Source organism: Phaenicophaeus curvirostris, chromosome 11 (genome assembly GCF_032191515.1).
Source record: "Phaenicophaeus curvirostris isolate KB17595 chromosome 11, BPBGC_Pcur_1.0, whole genome shotgun sequence".
Taxonomy (NCBI): Eukaryota; Metazoa; Chordata; class Aves; order Cuculiformes; family Cuculidae; genus Phaenicophaeus; species Phaenicophaeus curvirostris.
Genome location: NC_091402.1, coordinates 1,934,422 through 1,955,591, shown reverse-complemented (window position 1 = coordinate 1,955,591; position 21,170 = coordinate 1,934,422). Strand labels below are relative to the sequence as shown.

Sequence of the window (21,170 nt, the reverse complement as noted above, 5' to 3'; positions counted from 1 at the left end):
GTGGAGCCCTGGAACAGCTCCCAGGGAAGCAGTCACGGTGCCAAGCCTGACAATATTCCAGAAGCTTTCAGCCAACACCCTCAGCCCCACAGTGTGAATGTTGGGGTGTCCTGTGCAAGGACAGGAGTTGGATTTGATGATCCTTGTGGGTGCCTTCCAACTCGGGACATTATATGATAACTTTTTGACACAGGTGGTGGAGAAGTCAGTGCTGCTGGCCCTTGCAGTAACGAACAAAGAAGGACTGGTGTGGGGACAGCCTTGGCTGCAGTGACCACAAGAAGGCTGAGTTCAGGATCCTGTGTGGAAGAAGCAAGAGCGATAAGCAGGATTACAAGGACTTCAGAAGAGCTAACTTTAGCTTCTTCCAAGACCTATATGGAGGACTCCCACGGGTTAGGGCTCTAGAAGGTAGGTGGTTTCAGAAGGCTGGTCCAACACTTTTTTCTCCAAGCTCAAGATTGATGCATCCCTATGAGTAAGAAATCAAGCAAAGGAGGCATGGATGAGCAAGGAGCTTTTGGAAAATCTCAAATAGAAGAGGGAAGTTTATGGAATATGGAAAAAGAGATCATACAATCATAGAATCACCAGGTTGGAAAGGACCCACTGGATCATCAAGTCCAACCATTAAACCACTTGGGAGGAATACAGAGTCACTGTCAGAGTATCCAGGGGGAAAATGAGGAGGGCTAAGGCCCACTTGGAATTAAATCTGGTAAGACACATCAAGGACAACATGAAAGGCTTCTTCAAGTACCTCAGCAGCAAAAGCAAGACTGAGGAAAATGTGGACCCATTGCTGAATGAAGTAGGTGCCCTGGTGATGGAGGATGCAGAGATGGCAGCGTGATTGAATGCCTTCTCTGCTGCTAAGGCCTTCTCTCAAGATTCCCAGATTGGGAGGGAGGGAGGGAGGGAGGGAGGGAGGGAGGGAGGGAGGGAGGGAGGGAGGGAGGAAGGAAGGAAGGAAGGAAGGAAGGAAGGAAGGAAGGAAGGAAGGAAGGAAGGAAGGAAGGAAGGAAGGAAGGAAGGAAGGAAGGAAGGAAGGAAGGAAGGAAGGAAGGAAGGAAGGAAGGAAGGAAGGAAGGAAGGAAGGAAGACTGCCCCTTGGTCAAGGAGGATTGAGTTAGAGATCACTTAGGCAAACTGGACACCCATAAATCTGTGACCCCTGAAGGGATGCACCCACGAGTGCTAAGAGATCTGGCAAATGTTATTGCTAAGCCACTCTCCATCACCTTTGAAAGGTCATAGGGAACAGGAGAGGTGCCTGAGGCCTGAGCCAATGTCACTCCAGTCTTCACAAAGGGCAAGGAGGACCAATGAGGAACTACAGGCCAGCCAGCCTCACTGCCATCCCTGGAAAGGTGATGAAACAGCTCACTCTGGATGCCATCTCTGTGCATCTGGAAAAAAAGAAGGTTATCGGGAGTGGTTAGCATGGATTCAATGGGAGGGGGCAATCATTCGACCAATCTGTTAGCCTCCTGTGACGGCATAACTGGATGGGTAGATAAGGGGAGAGCAGTGGATGTTGTCTACCTTGTTTCCAGCATGGCTTTGAACATAACATCCTCATTGGCAGAAGGAGCTTGGCTTAGAAGTGGGCAGTGAGAACAGGCAGCTCAGAGGGTTGGGATCAGCAGTGCAGAGAATTGTTGGAAGCCTGTGGCCACTGATGTTCCCCAGGGTCAGTACTGGGCCCAGTCTTGCTCATCATCTTCATTAATGACCTGGATGAGGGGACAGAGTGCACCCTCAGCATGTTTGCTGATGATGCAAACTGGGAGGAGAGGCTGATCCACCAGAGGCTGTTCAGCGAGACTGAGACAGGCTGGAGAGTTGGGCAGGGAGGAACTTCAAGATGTTCAACCAAGGCAAGTTTGGACCCCTGCACCAGCACAGGCAAGGGGCTGACCTGCTGGAAACCACCTCTGTGAGAAGGACCTGGTGTCCTGGTGTACAACAAGCTAACCATGAGCCAGGACTGTGCCCCTGGGTGCAGCCCACAGGCCACAGAAATGAAGGGACTGGAGCATTTTTCATATGAGGAGAGGCTGAGACTTCGATCTGTTCAACCTGGAGGAGACTGAAGGGGGATTTCATCAATGCTGATCATTATCTAAAGGGTGAATGTCAAGAGGCTGTGATCAGACTTAGTGGTGCCCAGTGACAGGACGTGGGATACTGGTCATAAACTGGAACCCTGGAAGTTCCACCTGAACATGGAGGAAAAAACTTCTTTCCTGTGAGGGTGATGGGGCACTGGAATAGGCAGCCCAGGGAGGTGTGGAGCCTCCTCTGCAGATATTCAAACCTGCCTGGATGAGCTCCTGCGTAACTGTGATTTAGCAGGGATTTTTCTGGGATTCTGTGATTTTATCTTGCACGCAGGTGCAGACCGAAACATCAAAATCAACATGCACTGGAAAAGGAATCGAAACAGTACAAAGGGCTATGGATTTCCCTGCTCTAGAAAAGCCGTGAGACTACAAGTCATTTTATTCACAAAAATCAAAGGGAAGCAGATGGACATTCATGTGGTGAATGACAAGGTGTATACGTACACTGCAGCCAAAGTCAGGGTTAGAAAGAGAATCGGATCGATATTTCCTGAGGGACCAGGACAGGCTGTGGAAATGGGGCTGTGTGAATCTCATGAAGTTCAACAAGTCTATTGCGCCTGGGTCAGGGCCATCCCAAGCACAAATCCAGGCTGGGCAGAGAATGGATTAAGAGCAGCCCTGAAGAGAAGGACTTGGGGTGCTGGGGGATGAGGAGCTCAACATGAGCCAGCAATGGGGGCTTGCAGCCCAGAAACCAACCGTGTCCTGGGCTGCATCCAAAGCAGTGGGACCAGCAGGGCCAGGGAGGGGATTCTGCCCCTCTGCTCTGCTCTGATGAGACCCCACCTGGAGCCCAGTGTCCAGCTCCGGAGTCCTCAGCACAGGAAGGACATGGAGCTGTTGCAGCAAGTCCAGAGGCGCAGTGTCAATGGTGAAGGTATTTCACCTTAGAGCACGAACCCTACAGCCTCAGGGGGCTGAAGCTCACAAGTGATGCTGTGAACCTGTAACCTCTCCTGTCACTCACCAGCTGGCTAATTCTATGCTGGAATGACATATTTGATATCTGCAGCTCCCCGTTTGCCCGGGTGACTTCTCCTTTTAGTTACTACCTTGTCATTTTTGCAAGTTTGTTCAAAAGGTGCCAATTGCGACACAAGTTATCGATTACAGTAAGTACGCAAACTATGGAACACTGTACCCTCGTGGTGATAAGGCTTCAGCTTCCAGTGCAGCTTCTGGGCTTTGGTATTCTGATCACAGCTTGAAGACACAGGAGTGAATTGTTTCATATATTCTGAAGTTACTTTAGGAATTGAAAATAAGTGGTAACATATCAAGAGACCTGTATCCAGCTCAAGCAATCAATGCTCAGAGATCACTGAAAACCAAAAGATCTTTATAACCACTGCCTGCAGTCATATAGGACATGTGTTTTCTTTCAGGAGGAGGAGAGGATTTTAAATGTGGGTAAAGCATAAGTGGACTTCTTTCCTAATTGAACTTTAGGTGATGCAGCTCAATCTACTCTGCTCTCATGAGACACCACGTGGACTCCTGTGCCCAGTTCTGGAATCTCCAACAAAAGAAGGATATGGAACTGTTGGAAAAGGTCCAGAGAAAGCCGCGAAGACGATCAGAGGGCTGGAGCACCTCTTCTATGAGGACAGGCTGAGAGAGTTGGGGTTGTTCAGCCTGGAGAAGAGAAGGCTGTAGGGAGACCTTAGAACAGCTTCCAGAACTGGAAGAGCCTCCAAGAAAGCTGGAGGCATGTAGGGTTAGGACAAGGGGGAATGGCTTTAAATTGGAAGGAGGAAGACTTAGATTAGACATTAGGAAGAAATTCTTCACCATGAGGGTGGGGAGGCCCTGGCCCAGGTTGCCCAGAGCAGTGGTGGCTGCCCCATCCCTGGAGGTGTTTAAGGCCAGGTTGGATGGGGCTTGGAGCCCCTGATCCAGTGGGAGGTGTCCCTGCCCAAGGCAGCGTGGTGGGACTGGATGATCTTTAAGGTCTCTTCTAACCCAAACCATTCTATGATTCTTGGATTCATTACCCACTTCTAATATGACTGAGCCAACTATGGATGGCATCACTTCATTTTTAATATCACAATATTAATGTAATTCTGTTTGTGCTGCTGCCTGTCTAGAGCCCAAGAAAGTCAGCTGCCCTGGCTGTAGGCAGGCTGATAAAGTAGACACAGGCTTAAACTTAATGAATTTATCAAAAGTACTACAAAAACTAGTCTGTCATCACTATGGAAAAAAGTCTGTCTGCTAGAGATATTTAACTGGGATATTTTTTCTTTTTTTTTTGCAAGGGAGAATCGTTTGATATCCTAAAACATATTCTATATTATATGGGAAGTACATTAAATACTCCATCCCCTTTCTCTCTGCATCTCCACTGGCCTCCTGTAGAAATCAATACACTTAGTCACTCGACAAATACCTATGGTGGTATCTCTACTTGTTGCCTTTGCACCTCTGCTCACACCTGCTCACACCTCCTCACCTACGCTTGACAAACTCGCAGTGCACTAATAAACCTCTGCCAGATGGCAAGTACCTACCAGGTAAAAGCCACTTCTTGCTTCTGCTTCCCAAAGCTCCTGCCTTTTGCTGCAATTCTTCCCTTTAGCAAAGAATTATGGAACGGGTTGTGTTGGAAAGGACATCAAAGCCCATCCAGTCCCACCCCTGCCACGGGCAAGGACACCTCCCACTGGATCAGGGGCTCCAAGCCCCATCCAACCTGGCCTTGAACCCTCCAGGGATGGGGCAGCCACTACTTCCCTGGGCAAACTGGGCCAGGGCCAAGTCAACCCAAACCATTCTATGGTCTGTGATTATAAAGATTTATGTTCTTACATTAGAACTGAAGAACTCAGGTAGTTTTGCTGTGAATGCTGACCATAACTACCACAACCCATTCTAAAAATACAAGGTTGGATTATTTTTCTTATTTTTCTTCATCGCATTTTGATGGCTATGTTAGCAGCATCACTGTTTTACTTTTGGATGGTCCAACCACCACTGAAACAGAACCGTCTGAATCACAGGGCTAGAGCTGGCAGCCAACACAAGCAGGTCAAGGACGCCAACACATCTTTTTTTATTACCCTTTCCAGTATGCTGAACCCCCTAAGTTATTAGGCGTTACTGAAGATCTGGGTTTGTGCTCTTCCAGGTTCCTGGAAAGCTACTTTGACTCGGCTTGAGAAGGCACTGTTAAACAGCTTCAAACACAGATTCATCCTATTTTTTTATTATTCTTCCAATCCAGCGGAGACAGAAGACACAGTAAACGGTGTTAATAGTCCTTCCGCTCCATTTTTGCATCAGTGGTTATGTCCACAACGCCTGCTTCCCAGGCAGCCAGCTCATTAAAACCAAGATGTACTAAATGCAAACAGATGTGCAGCTATTACTGATGGTGCCTAAACTCCCAGAGACGACACCAGCCGACACAGACCTGCACGCTTCCCAGGAACAACCTTGGGACTTGGAACATGGACTTAGAACATGATTACAGCTTTTGGGGGGGACAATATTTTTTTCTTTAAAACCCGTGGAGCTACGGAACAGTATGAAAAATAGAAAAATACTTTTGGTAAGCCCTTTATTCCCAAGTGTCTTCAGATAACACCCTTAATACACAAAAGTCAGTGCTCTTCACACACAAGGCAGCTCACGTTCCTAGGCTACTCCTTGACCGGTGGTAAGCACCATTACCTGTGAGAGAGGATGATCTCATCATGTCTGCAGCATGGATGAGCACAAGAGAAATAATTTTGACTTCAGTGCTTCCTAATGTCTCACATTACAGGGCCACAAAGTTGGTGAAGGGTTTAGAGGGGAAGCTGTGTGAGGAGCGGCTGAAATCACTGGGTCTGTTCAGACTGGAGAAGAGGAGACTGAGGGGAGACCTCATTGTTCTCTTCAGCTTCCTCACAAAGAAAGGAGGAGGAGGAGGTGCTGAGCTCTTCTCTCTGGACTCAACGGAATGTCAGGAAGATGTGCCAGGGGAGGGTCAGGTTGGTCATTAGGAAAAGGTTCTTCCCCCAGAGGGTGGTGGAGCCCTGGAACAGCTCCCAGGGAAGCAGTCACGGCACCAAGCCTGACAATATTCCAGAAGCCTTTGGCCAACGCCCTCAGCCCCATGATGTGAATGTTGGGGTGTCCCATGCAGGGACAGGAGTTGGACTTGAAGATCCTTTCCAATTCAGAACATCCTGTGATTCTATGATTTCAAAACATTGGTGAAGAGAACCCACATGTATTTCCATATTTAAATAAAGTATTTGAAAAGGAACATTTCAGTGCTGGATGCCTGAGTGTCCCCCCGCCAACTTCTCATATGTATCAACTAGCATTTGCAGCCAAAGCGACAGGTAACTTCCACAGAAACAAAGCAGATTTTAAAGTTTTCCTTTGCATCCTGATTACTGCATGGCTTTCCACATTTCTGTTAATAAAGAGGATGCAAATAAAACCACTAACTCCTACTAAGCACATCGCCAATTTCTCTTCTGAGCTGATTTCCAAGCTTATAGAGTAGCTTACACTTAGTTTATAAAAAGGTGCCAACAATATAGGGTATTCACACAGCAAACAGTTTGCAGACAGTGGTAGAAGCATCTTGAGAAAAAAGATAACTCAGGGTGAAACAGAAGATTTGAAATCGGCCACACAACTACCCTGTGTATTAACAACAGCGGGTGGACAGTAGAAGTAAATATTCAAATAAAATGAAATAAAATAATTCTACGTCTCACCAATAAGGATTTGTTGCAACATCCCTCTGGCTAGAGACTGAAAATAAATGAATAAAGAGTAGAAAGGGGTGGTTTGGTTTGACGTTGCCTTTGTCTCACCTTGTTTAACGGAAGCCCTAGACTGTCACCCCAGCAGGATGCTCGTCACCTGCATGGCCTGTGTGTCACGTACAAGAGCTCCATACAGAGCCGGTTCCAGGGAACCCGTAAGTAACAGAGAACCATGGGTCAACCCACACACCCCGTACTCCTACTGAAAAACTCTTCAAGGAGCCATCTTTCCAGCCAATAACCTCCTGAGACAATTTAGAAGTGAAGGCACGAATAGCGCCTCCCTCCTGCCCCTCATTTCTGATCATCACACGGGACCATCAACAGCACCTCCTCAAACCACCCAGATCGAAACACGAGACCACCTGCCCCAACAGATTCCTCCTAGTTTCCTCCAGTCATAAAAGAAAGGTATAAGAATCACCACATTTCCAATTTCTCTAGCCTTTATTTCCAACACAAAAATAATTATTAACTTTATCTGACGGGCTGGAAATCTGTTTAGTGCTCCTGACTCTTTCCTTGCAAAGACATTTTTGTATTTGATCAAAAAGATGATGAAAAGATGGTCTTAACAGAAGGACTGAAGAAGCTTTTTATGCTTCCTGCTAGAAAGCTATTTTTTCCCATCATTTATGTGATTTCCTGAGTTCTTTTTGTATTTTCAGTACCAGTTTAAAAGGTGGACTCAATGGTGACTCAGTGCAGGTATAACATCTCCCCATGTAATTCATCACTCCAAGAACTGGTGTTATGGGGCACTTGTCTGGCCGTCCAGACCAAGGATCCTTTCCTACAATTTCCGTCCTCCTCTTTAGGTTATTTATCTCCAAACACCATGGAGCTCTCTCCTCCTTTAACTTCAATTTCCCCTTTAGGGTGAATTTCAAAAGGGAAAAGTGGCAGAATGATGCTCAACCACCAGAATAGCCCCTGTGCTGTAGTAGAATTGTTTTATATCACATCCAGCCTGAGAATTAACAGGGTCTTCATTCAATATCATTGTAACTCCAGAACGGGTTTATACTGATTAAACCCTCACTGCACAGAAGAATTACTCGCTCTCTGTTTTTCATTGATTTGTGGCAACTGAAAACTGACACAACATTTCTTAATACACTTGCACAGATGCTTTTCCCTCTGAAGTCAGTGACCCTGCTAACTCTGAAACCAGCAGGAACCAAAGCTGATGTGCCTGTAATAACTGCTTTGGCACGTCTCACATCATCAATAACTACAGAGCTATCGCTGCTGCATACAAGTTTTTTCCTGCCTTCAACATGCCAAAAAGGTGATGGTTTACTATCCAGATGCAGTTATCTTGTTTTTAAAGGATTACAAAACCTCATTGATTTTGCTTTCACTATTTCTTTGCTTTTAAAATTAACTTATTTTCCTCTACTTTGGCTCAATTTCCAGTCTTCCAAAAAAATGCATCCAGCAAAAGTTATTAGTTAACGAATCTTCCAACTGTGAGGAGGAGGAAGAGATCTGGAAACACAGACCAGGGAGAGACAGAATGGTAAACCAGGATTCTGGATACATCCTCACTCCTTTCTGTGCCTGCCTCTGTATCATCACTCAGCCGGGAAAACAAGCACCAAACGCACACTCAAATGCACATCGCAATGTTTTTTTTCTGGTGCTGGAAATAAGAGAGGATGAATTTGGGGGCTTAACATTTCCATTTTGTTGTAGTTTCCTTTCACTGCATTTCTGAGGACGGTATCTTTATGAGGCAGAGAGCCTCAGAGATGCCTCGTACAACAAGCAAAGGTCAGAAACACACCCAGCTGCCCTCTGTCGCGGCGCAGTACTCGCTCTGCTTCCACTACAAAAGAGTCGCTACCACCAAGCCACCAGCCCAGCCACCATTCTGTCTAAGGAAGATTAGCACTAAACATCAAAAAGAAGAAAACTTTATGAATAGTTAAAACTTAAGCTGAATAACATACAGTTAATGGCATGAATATTGCTGTATATTGCTGTTAATAAGCAGTTGCAATTTAAAAATATATATATTTTATATATATATATATATTGCAGCCTGTATATCCCTCAAGATTATTCCAGAAAAATTATTTTAAAAAAACATCTGGGTTAGTACTTAAGGTAAAGAGATGGACATTTATAGGAAGTTATCTATCTGAAGTAATTTTAATTTATGTCCTCCTCCAAATCTGAGTTCTGCACAGGCTTTCAGACACATAGCAAAAGATACGTCCTTCAAGGAGTGCCACTTACTCCACACGTCTCATTCTGCGTTTGCATGGCATTAGCCTTTGGCTCCATGTCCTGCCTTTTTTGGTTCTGCTTCAGTTGGTTTAAAGAAGGTTTTGTCTGTGCAGCTCCAACAGTTTTGCTTGTCCACTGGTCAACCAGCTTGTGAAGATCGTCTGTGAACATCCCTTTCTTGTTGTTACTGTTGTTGGCCTGAACCTGCAGGTTTGATTGCGGGAGGGGCTCAGGACACGTTACGAGACTGTTTGTCGAGGATCCTGGAAAATCACACACAAAGAAAGTTGAGGATGGCATCTCCGCTTCCCTACCTTGCTGCTCAAACAGTTTCTCATCTACTGAAATTCAAATAGTGGCTTTTTGGACTTCTAACCCTCTCCCTCCTTTGTACAGAACACCTTTGCTTAAAGAAATGGTCCAAGTCCAATGCATTCGTATTTTCCATCACATCGTGTCACCTCAGCCGCTACCTGCTGCGCCCACAACTTCTCTCTAGGTGGAATTAATGACTCGGAGAGAAGAAGCGAATGCAGTCCCAGTACCACAGACACCCCAGGGCTTACAAAGTCTCTTTGGGGGGGACTGCCACGAGCGAGTGGGAGGGAGGACGCATTCCTTGCTAAACCTACAGGCATTTAAAAAATGAATTTGCCATTTACTTTACTGTCCTCTGGGAAAAAGCATAAGTGTCATTTAGATTACAAGTAGGGCTGGCTGCTATGCCTCAAAGGCTCCGGGATGCCAGAATCTCTCTTGATGATGTTAGGATCATTTACTCTGCATATTTTCTGGGGAAAACCCCACCAGGACCATGAACGTACAGCAGAAAGAGGAGAGAGGAGGACATAGTGGGGGTATGAGAATTTGATACAAAGATAGAATTTTTGGTATAGATAAAAGTAGACAGGAAGAGTGCTGACAGAGATTTAATTCTATATATTCACTTATTTCTAGAAGAATGAGGAAAAAAAAAATCTCTTTTTATGTGTTGGTAATCACACGTGACACAGCAAAATCAGCCGGGAAAAGCAACTGAGAGAGCCTGAATTTGACCTAAGCAAAAAATAAAAAGTGAATTTTCAGCTAAAATATTTGATGCAGCTAAAGATTTGAAATAGAGACCATCTCTCCAAGCAAAAAGTTCAGAGAACTGTAGTAAAATTATTATATAAGCAAACATGAACATTCAGTCTTCATTGTTCTGTTAATCAGTAACCAACCAAGTAAACTAATTAGTCCTATGGTCATATAAAATACGTTAATAACCTTTAAATGATCATGCATTCAACCTGCAACGTAACTTTTAAGTGAACACTGCTCATTTCCTTTTCCTTTGCTTGGGGGAAAGGGACCAGTGAGAAAAACAAGTATTTTTACAGGAAAGCTCTTCAATGAGTGTTCAATATTTCATGCAGCTCAACAGGAATGAGATTGGTTTAACCTATCAATTCCTCCAGCAGAGAACTGCAGTCATATAGAGGTGGATATTTCAGAAAGACAAACACGGAACCCAGTTTTCTTGCCGCATGCGTGCACAGTCACACACACAAAGAATACCACAACCATCTTGCAGCATGCGTGGTTCCCAAGACATCACAGCACATGCATTACTATGAAAGTATCACATTGTTTACAGTCTAATTTCATATCAGTATAAATGCATCAGCTCTATTTTTAAAACAACTAGCTTTTAGTAAAAAAAAACCAAACCATAAAAAAGCAAAAAACATCCCATGCCATGAAGGAAATACTGAGAAACAAAAATGGGATAGTTACTACTACTGTGATCTTTGCCTAGACATAGTCGTTTCAAGGTGGACCCTACAAGGTAAAACAATACAAGACATACAGAATTAGGTAAGACTAAACACAACAAATCTGATGGACAAGCTTCTGTACTTTTAAGCAATCAGAAAGTAGTTATTATGCAAGAAAGGACAGACAAAGTCAGCAGTTCAGGTGAGTAAAGGAAGTCTAAATACTGGACAGCTCAACCCTTTCTTAATGTGCAGCCATTCAGAAGCTTTGAGAAGTACAATAGTGTGCCAAAAGCAAGGTCTCATGACTTAAAGATGCATTTGGTTGGGGTTTTGGTTTGGCTTTTCTTTATCATTTTCTTTTTTTTTTTTTTTTTGTGTCCGAATTGCCTTGGCTTCCCAATTGTAGGTTTTGATTCCAACTCTACTTATGCAGGAAATGATGTCAATTCAGTTTGTGACAGGAGGCCAAAAATGCTTTCAGGAACAAGTCAAGCTAGTCTGGCTGCAAAGACAAACTGTAAAACAACCCTAGAACTCCTGTTTTACAAGTCCAAAAAGATACATTGTTCTGCAGGTCTGAGGCCAATTGCTTCCAAATGCTTTATTAATAGGATTTGTGTCTAAATGTGAGGTTCTGAACTTCAATTGAATGCAACGGTGAATGAGTTTCCCTTAAGCATTGTCCAAGTGGAGAAAAATAAGCCAGCATTGTAGCTGAGTTTTCATTTAACCAAAATACGTTTCGGTTTTTTTTTTTAATTATTTCATCCTTCATCATGATTTTACGTATCCTGTCGGATACAGAGCTCCAGAAGTGTACTGAGAATCCTACTCGACTGTCAGATCTCGCCAGACATAAGCATCGTTTCTATTTCAGTGCCAAATTTCCTGAAAGGTATTTTGGACTTGGGAAGAAGAATATCATTATGAGATGTGAGGAGATGAATATCTGATGTGGGGCATTATCGTGGAGAAGCACTTGTAAACATGAGCACAACCAGAGAGTGGGGCCAAAAAGCAAGATAAGGGATGGATGTGCTTTTTCTCTACAGCAAACCAGTGTCAAGGTTTTACGTTACTGTGCCAGAAATGCAGATGTAAAGTCAGAGATTGCAGGTCCATGTTGACAAAGGCTCTGAACGAGTCTTTGAAGGAGAAAGGAGACACATCAGTCCAAGACTGAGGAAGAGAAAGGAAAGGAAAGATGGAGGGAAAAGAGGGAGAAGAAATGTTTGTGCTTTGATATGGGTGGCATGAGGAGGAACAGGAGCATCGCTTTGAAGGATTTTCTTATTATTTCATATCGTTTAATGAGGTTTCTATTCCAGGAGAATCAGGACATGACTACAGCAATGCCTTATGAAAGCATAACCAGGTTTAGCTTCTCAGCTTAAAGCCTAGATAACAAACACAAGTCACATTCACAACTGAAAAATCTGCATTGTATTTTTAATTATTTTACCTCTTGCCCCTCAAATATACCTTACCTTGCCTATCTCAAAGTTAGCTAGTGACTCCCATTATGGAAATATCAGTGGCAGCGATACTAGAATGCTATTTGCTTACCTATTCTGCATGTAGTAATAGGCAGCATTTGGCACAACATGTATGCAAATGAAAAGCAACTGCCTGCAAAATATAAAGGTAGGCAGCTGACTGCTGTACGTGCTCAAACGCAGGTAAAAAAGTTTAATCAGCAACCCCTCTGCTTCCTGAACACCCAGTCACAAGTTTGTACCTTGGGTGCCAAATCAAACCTGTCCCCCCGCCCCGTACATGTAGGGAAGGTACAGAGAACAGTGATGCTAAGCAGATCCACAAAATACCAGCACGAGTGGAGCCAAGGGCAAGGGAAATCTCACAGGAGAGTCAGTCACCAAAGAGAGAGCTATTTCCTCCAGACTGTATCACTCCAGCACGTTGCTTGGGAGACAAGAAACATTACTGAAGCGGTGATATTGCCTGAAGCAGGGACTGACAATCATCGGTTTGAATTTCAAACTCAATTAAGAATGCACTTGGTTCACCTAATTCACCAGATTAATTGTATTATCTCTAAAATCAAGGTGTTTAATAGCTGTAAAGTTTCAGAGATGAATCATAATTAAGATTCAATCCAACACTGCAGAAGTTCAGCTGAGTGTTTTACCTCCAATTCCAGATTTCTTATCTCAGAAATTAAGGAGCTATTATATCATCCGGGACAGAAAAATCTACTGTCCTACATTTGCACTCTAATAGCTGCCAAAAAGCTTGAAAGCTAAAATAAAATGAAATGGCAATGAATTGTTAAACCATTTCCGTAATCACATATGCACATGCAATATATTAATTATTCCAGACTTGACAAAAATTGCTTTACACAAGCTTTCAAGTCTCAGCCACACAGGGCTTTTGAAAATTCAACTCACCAGCAGCACAAACTCTTCCTAAGACAAGTTGCAATTTCACCCAGGCTAAAACTATCCTGAAGCCCATCAGGAATATTTTATTCCAAGAAAAGCGCAAAGGAAAAGTCAACCTTGGATATGGGGAAAGGATCAAAAAGCTGGGAGAACACTGTGAAAGTGTTTTTTGACGGATCTTGAATGAGGGCAAGGTATTTGGTCAAACTATCTACAACTACCTTTAATGCACCTGAACATTTCTTTTTAAAAGTTAATTTGTCTTCTAATACAGTGCCAGGCCCACTCTGGAACATCCAAGCTCTCCAAAAGGCTGGTTTTTTCTTTAAGCAAAAGGAGAGATTCAGAGTATTTCTGAAAATCCAGCACAACTTTTCCCAACAGCTTTCAAACAAGAAGTCCCAGGGGAACCTCAACGTGTGGACCCAGACACACCACCCCAGTGCAGGCACTGGATGCACTGGATGCACTGGAGGGAATGGTCCAGGTTGCCCAGAGCAGGGGTGGCTGCCCCACCCCTGGAGGCGTTCAAGGCCAGGTTGGATGGGGCTTGGAGCAACCTGATCCAGTGGGAGGTGTTGGAACTGGATGGGCTTTGAGGTCCCTTTCAACCTTAACCATTTAATGATGCCATGATCCCAGCACTCGCTCCCCTCTCTCAAGCGTGTAAAAACTGCAAACCTGCTCAGCATCTAGCACTTGGCTCTGCCTGTATCTCGGGTCAGCCTGCATCCCTTCCACAGGGTAAGGACCATGAGCCAGCTGGCATTCCCATCATCATCACCATAGAATCATGGAATGGTTTGGGTTGGAAGGAACATAAAGCCCATGCAGTTCCAACCCACTGCCATGGGCAGGGATATGTCCTACTAGGTCACATTGCTCAATGCCCCATCCAACCTGGCCCTGAACACCTTCAAGGATGGGGAATCCACCACTACTCTGGGTATCCTGTGTCAGCTCCTCCCTACCCTCACAGCAGAACATTTCTGCCTAAAGTCTTGTCTCAATCTCCCCTCTTGCAGCTGAAAACCACTCCACTTCCCCTTATCCTCTCCCTGCCCTCCCTGATCAAGAGCCCCTCCCGTTTTCCTGGAGCCCCTTTCAGCACTAGAAACTGCTCTCAGGTCTCCCCACAGCCTTCTCCAGGCTGAACAAACCCAACTCCCTCAGCCTGTTCTCGGATGGGAGGTACTCCAGCCCTCAGATCATCTCAGTGGTCTCCTCTGGACTCACTCCAACAGCACGATTTTTCCTGAGGCCCACGGTCACAGCTGCTCTGGAGACCAGCTCGATGACACCACAGCCACAGGTCCTTCCAGCAGCAGTTGCAGCCCCTGGGGTACAACAGGCTTCGACACAGCCCCATCTTCATCCCTTCATACACAACACCAACCTGTTGGACTCACTGGGGAAACGAGCTAAAATAACCCCCTTGCCCCGCCAGTAATCTCGCTGTGGAAAATTGTCTAGCAACTCAAGTGACAGGCAGTATTTGAAACGAGGGTCCCTGAGCAGCAGTGGCTTTGGATGGATGCGTCAGCCTTAAGTGCCTGAAACTCTGTCCATCTCCTCATATGACTCAGAACTGGGGGAGTACAAACCTTCTCTCCCAATACTTCACTCACAAGAAACCGAGAAGAGAGCATATGGGCTGAGAACAGAAAGCAATTAGTCATGCCGAGTTATTTAAGCATTGGAAAACTTCACGATTTGAAGGATTTACAGATCCCCTTGATTTCATTCACAATATTCATACACCCAAATGTTTTTAATATGCTGCTTTTTAATTCCCATCTCCCAGTCTTTTTTGCATCCTCACATGAAAGATTAATGAAACGACTTCTGGGAATTACATGTGCAGAGGAAGAAACTATGATGTCCATTCTGATACCAAATGGGAAAACTTGTGAAGGGAGAGTTCCCCTCAGGTTCTCAGAAAAAAACAATCCCTGAATGCAAAATTCTCTTGTGACTTTAACAGTCATTAAATACTCGCATGGTAATAAATCCAAAATGCTGAGCAGTAAACATCAGTTTTCAAGTGCTCGGATTTTTGGGACCTCAAACCAAAGAAAATCAAGGTAAATACCCTTTAAATATTGTTTAAAATATGGTTTATTCATAAAAGGAGGAGGAGTGTGTTTGAGTGGTCTTGTGCCTTTGATCTGTACCACTTGGATAATGATGAGCAAAGTAGAACTCCAAAGGGAGATCTGATATTAATGCAGATGAACAGTTAGCTAACCAAACATTTTCTCAAGGACATTATTAGCCTTTCTAACATTATATATAAGTGGCCTATGGTACCTGTTCAGCACAACATATCTTTATTGTACAAGCAAAATCTTGTTTGCCTAAAAAGCAGCGTATAGGATTGGGTTAAAAGGTCTCAATTTTTTAATTCAGTAGCTTGATATCATTTGGATGGGTTGCCAATTACTTTAGAAGTCATATAAATCGGTTACAAATAACAGGTGCACAATTATTAGGGACGAAAAATACTAGATCCTAGCATTCCATTTCAAAGGATCATCCAAAAATCTGATATTGCTTTCTACTTATTTATGCTTTGATGAACTGCTAATTGACTTCATCTCTGAGGTCACATAAGGTCAGAAGAAAATAAACTGAGTAAAGTGCTTCAGCCAGATCAGTTTGCACAAAAAAAGTTGATGACACTCTCCCTTGAAGTAACCGGATCCTCCTGCTGCTTATGAGTATTATAACAAACTACTTAAAGTAATTAAAGCAAATGCACGGGGGAAAAGCCCACCTAGAAAACAGATTTTGAAGGAACTAGCTGGAGCACTATGGTCTCAGCATTTCCACATGCAAAGAGCGGGGAAATAAAATCAAAGAAAAGAGAGTGGATATAAACAGTACTGTATATCGTGTTAATACAGCCCTTGTATGGAAGTTATACCCTCCAGTGACCTTCTAGTATTGTATCAGCTTGCTACATGCATGTCTTCATAGTCCAAACATGTGTGAAAGAGACCATTCGTCTACAGAAGGATGGGTTTCTTTTGGTTGTCGCTGGAACCGGGACAGCAGACATGTCTATTTGCCACATTGCAAATGAAATTACTTCAACATAAATCACATAAAGTACAAAAGCTTTGATAAGTCCAGGGTAAAAATTTACCATCAAGGCTATATAATAAAGGATGAGATCTTCCACACATGCTTTTGGTGCTTAGGCACGAGCCAAAAGCAGTGCAAAAAAAGCTTTCATATGAAAAATTAATATAAATAAGGTGTGCTCATGGTGATTACTTAAAAGAAAGATAAAAAAGAAAGAAAAGATGGTTCAGAAAAAGGGGCATCCTGCCAAACATATCAGAGATATAAAACATGGAATTAGAAAAGGGGGGTAAAAGAAAGATGGGCTGTGATAAAATACAAAAGAACAAATACAAACAGATGGACAAAGACACAGGTCCACTGAGGAATCTGGTACGAGGTTTGCTACTAGATTTATAGGTCACTCTCTCAGACGTTTGGTGGAAAACCGTCCAGCCTGCAAATGAATATAAAGGGAAGAAAACAAAGACACTTATAAAGTACAAGTAGCTGCGATCAGATGTCCTATACCATCAGTCAAATCAGCTTTGTTAGTTAAACATCCACATCTCCATTTTAACTTTGCCAAAGAGGACTCAGTCAACTGACCATTCACAAAGGATGCAATAACAGCAGAAGAGAACAGATAGGCATTTTGTAGATTAGTTTGGCAGGATGTGCAATGAGAGGAAGGTACTTTAACCAGCATTATAACTTCCACTATGCATGGCAACAAGATCAGTCAAAGCCTATGCAGGTGTGCGATACACAGAAGTATCAGAGGGCAAGGCTGGGAACACAGCCAGTCTACAGGCATTTGGGGCTCCAAACTCATGCACAAAGTCAGCCCCTTAGATAAAGGGAATATAACTGGTTCTCTGGGTCTGGTTTTCTTTTCCTTTTCTTTTTTTTTCCCTCAAACACAAGATGCTTTGGTACTTTATATGAAGAACTTCGGGTCTACCAGTATCAAGGGGCTGGAAAAACAGCCCAAAATGAACAAAAGGGAACGATCTCTTATCCTTCTATACTTTTTTTTTATCCCTTTCTCTTTTTTTCAGCAATTTTTAAGGCAGACTCCAGAAAAGGTACCAGTATAGGCAAAAATAAAAGGCATATCTTTCCTAAAAACTATTATGCCTTCATGAGTGTTGACTCCTACTACTTGATAAGATACTTTAACTTTTGTTCTTCTGATAATACTGCAACGATCTGTTTAATTTGGTAATTTGGATAGTCAAAGGTTCATGTTCCCACATCACTAGAAGTGAAATCCACTCCTAAAATGTTCAAGCTTAAGGGAAGCGAGCTAATTTTAGCATGTGCTGGAAGCCACGCCAGGCAGCTGGAGGGAAAAAAATCACCTTGGCCAGAGCTTGCGTTCACGTCACCTCCTTCAGGGCCTAAGCCGGAGCAGATGTCAGAAGACAAAGAGGCTTTGACAGAGCACGGCTGCTGTGTCTGAACAGCCTTTCCAAAGGTGGATGATGCCGTGGAAGTTACTGCTGCTGCTTCGGGAGATCCAGGCTGAGTTTTGGGTGTTTCTTTGTGGGGTGAATCTTTAGAGTCTGAGAGATTACCTGAAAGAGCAAACAAATAAAATGCACACCATGGGAAATGTGTGGAGACGACTGAGGAAAAACCCATGCCTAAATAAGTATGAATTTGCCCCTAAGAGGAAGAACAGTTTACAATTCTGAAGTGCTGCATGAAGCACAGAATCACAGAAAAGCTTGACCAAGAAGAGACTTCAAAGTCCATCCTGTTCCAACCCCTGCCATGGGCAGGGACACCTCCCACTGGATCAGGGTCTCCAAGCCCCATCCAACCTGGCCTTGAACCCCTCCAGGGATGGAGCAGCCACCACTGCTCTGGGCAACCTGGGCCATGGCCTCCCCACCCTCACAGCAAAACATTTCTTCCTAATGTCTCATCTCAGTCTCTCCTCTTGCAGCTGTAAAACATACCCCCTCATCCTATCGCTGCACTCCCTGATCCAGAGCCCCTCCCCAGATTTCCTGGAGCCCCTTTCAGTCCTGGAAGCTGCTCTAAGGTCTCCTCAGAGCCTTTTATTCTCCAAGCTGAACAACCCCAAATCTCTCAGCCTGTCCTCAAATGGGAGTTGCTCCAGCCCTTGGATCATCTTTGTGGCCTCCTCTGGATTCACTCCAACAGCTCCACATCCTTCCTGTGCTCAGGACTCCAGGTGGGGTCTCACCAGAGCAGAGCAGAGGGGCAGAATCCCCTCCCTGTCCCTGCTGGCCCCACTGCTTTGGATGCAGCCCGGGACATGGTTGGCTTTCCGGGCTTTCTAGATAGCCTGCACCAGAAAATAACCTACACTCGCTAACACTGATCCAGTTTCTCCAAGAAGCTTATCCACTAGGTTTGATTCTTACAGTTTCTTTTTCGGCAAGGTTGGAGTCAGGACCTCACCAGCAGTGCTGGTGAAATAAAGTGACCGCTGTAGATGTGCCAAAGTAGGAGGGCTGAACACACAGAACGAGTGAGCAGAACATGTAGGTTTGCTCTTAAACATGAAAGGTGATAGCAAGATAATGGAGAGAAGTAAAAACTTGCTGCAAAGACATAAGGACCTTTTTCTTTATAGCTCTCTGTGTGTAGAGACACATCTATACATAAATATGTCTCTATATATCTATCTACACAGATATCTCAGATAAAGAGGTTTTAACACTAGAATAACTTTGTAATTCTTTGTTACACGGATTTAACGGCAAAAGCATCTGGCAGTGGAAATGACAATTACATCAGCAACTAGATAGAAACTGCCTGCTCACGGCCCCTGAGAAACGACCTGGGAAGGACAAAGGATCTACACAGTCAGGGATGGGAAGACTCAGGCATGAACATAGATTCACAGAGATAACATGAACTTTACACAGAGACTCAAACCCCAGGAAAATAAAACAAAGGAAATGCAAGAAGGAAAGCAGTAGTCTGATTCAGCAGTGTTCTGTCCTCTAACCGAAGGTGACACAGAACCCAAGAGAATTGGGGCATTTTATGCAGAAACAGGTTCACATTCTTTGGAAGAGGGTAGCAGACTGACGTGAGCTGACATCTGTGAGTGGAGACAGAGGGTTTTGTGGAGAGACAAGAGGAAAAAAAAAGACTAGAGTACACAAGAACAAACTAGAAAAGAGTTAGATTAAGAACTGCAGACATTCAGAATACCTCATCACAAGGAAAGGAAGCAGAATGCCTGGGTGGCCAAGAAGGCCAACAGCATCCCGGCTTGGATCAGCCATGGTGTGGCCAGCAGGAGCAGGGAAGGGATTGTCCCCCTGCACCCAGTGCTGGTGAAGCTGCACTTTGAATCCTGGGTTCAGTTTTGGGCCCCTCACTCCAAGAAAGACATCGAGGGTCTGGACCACATCTAGAGAAGGGAACGGAGCTGGGGAAGGGTCTGGAATCCAGGGGTTCTGGGAGTGGCTGAGGAACCTGGGGCTGCTTAGCCTGGGGAAGAGGAGGCTGCAGAGAGACCTCCTTGCTCTCTGCAGCTCCTGGAAAGGAGGTTGTGGTGAGGTGGGTGATGGGCTCTTCTCCCAAGGAACAAGTGATAAATGGCCTCAAGTCATGCCAGGTTGAATATCAGGAAAAAATCTTCCCTGACAGAGCGGTGAAGCCCTGGCAGAGTCTGCCCAGGGCAATTGTGGAGTCTCCCCCCCGGAGGGCTTCAAAAAGTCTGTTGTTGGACTGGATGATCTTATAGGCCATAATTCTATGATAAAACCTACGCACATCAGCTGCACAGCAGCTAAAGATGTATAAAGCATTGAATGTTGCTCCAGTTCCTTTAGGCAAGAAATCTGAGATTCAAGGTGGATCACAGAACGTGTTGCCTCTGAGCATCTTTACTGTTCCTATTTCAGATGATATCTTTAATTAAAAGCAAATTTGTCCAGGGAAGTCATGGCTGCCCCATTCCTGGATATTTTCAAGGCCAGGTTGGATGGGACTCTGAGCAACCTGATACAGTGGGAGGAGTCCCTGCCCATGGCAGGTGTTGGAACTGGATGGGGTTTGAGGTCCCTTCCAACCTAACCCAATCCATTCCACAATTCCATGATTCTTCTGGTGGGAGATGTCCATGCCCATGGCAGGGGCATTGGAATTAGATGATCTTTAAGGTCCCCTCCAACCCAACTATTCTATAATTCTATGATTCTAACAGAAGCACAGAAAGCAACCTAGTGTACCTACTTGTGCTTGATGTTCCACTCCTGAGCTGCTGGACCAGAGGGTTTAATAGTTTTCCACCTTTCAATTTATTTTTGCTGGTTCTTCGGCGACGGCTGCTTGGTGGGGCTGAGTGAAGGAACCCCAGGTTAGGGGGAAGGGGTTTGCCTAACCGAATATATAGGGCTTCTATCTCATTCTTCTGCTGGGTCTGAAGTTCAGCAATTTCTTTCATATGCCTAAACATAAAAAATAAAGAACACTGCTAGTGATGTATCTGATAAAGCACCACATCTTGACAACATAATTAGTTATTAAAAAAGAAACAAACCAGTCTTTGGTTATAAAACAATCAACTGGTCATCCTAAAGTATGTAAAGTTGTGACAATCTACCTGGCAAATGCGTGACTGACTTCTCGGCCACTTCATTTGTAAGAAAGAATCACGGACAGTTAAAAAGATTTTCAACATCCTCAGTAAAAACACTTGATTTTGACATAAGCTCTGACACGAACTCCAATGTATTGTAGAATTTCTCTCTTCAAACCAGTGCCTTCAAACAAGTTAGCTCTCAGGGCATGTACATTGGTTTGAAGGGG

At 44.3% G+C, this 21,170-nt stretch overlaps 1 protein-coding gene across 10 annotated transcripts in view; it reads right to left on the bottom strand.

Annotated features, from left to right (window-relative positions):
* WNK2 (WNK lysine deficient protein kinase 2) overlaps positions 1-21,170 on the bottom strand; it is a 136,250-nt gene that overhangs the window by 12,897 nt on the left and 102,183 nt on the right. For 6 of the 10 annotated variants that reach the window (XM_069865633.1, XM_069865635.1, XM_069865634.1 and 3 more), the window contains 5 exons: positions 20,595-20,809; positions 17,732-17,947; positions 16,726-16,824; positions 10,913-10,957; positions 9,143-9,396 (listed from right to left, as the gene is read on the bottom strand). In XM_069865633.1, the coding sequence (XP_069721734.1) occupies positions 9,143-9,396; positions 10,913-10,957; positions 16,726-16,824; positions 17,732-17,947; positions 20,595-20,809 (829 nt within the window). Of the gene's footprint in view, positions 1-9,119; positions 9,397-10,912; positions 10,958-16,725; positions 16,825-17,731; positions 17,948-20,594; positions 20,810-21,170 lie in introns of those variants that run through there. The other 4 variants (XM_069865642.1, XM_069865637.1, XM_069865643.1 and 1 more) reach the window with 4 other exon arrangements.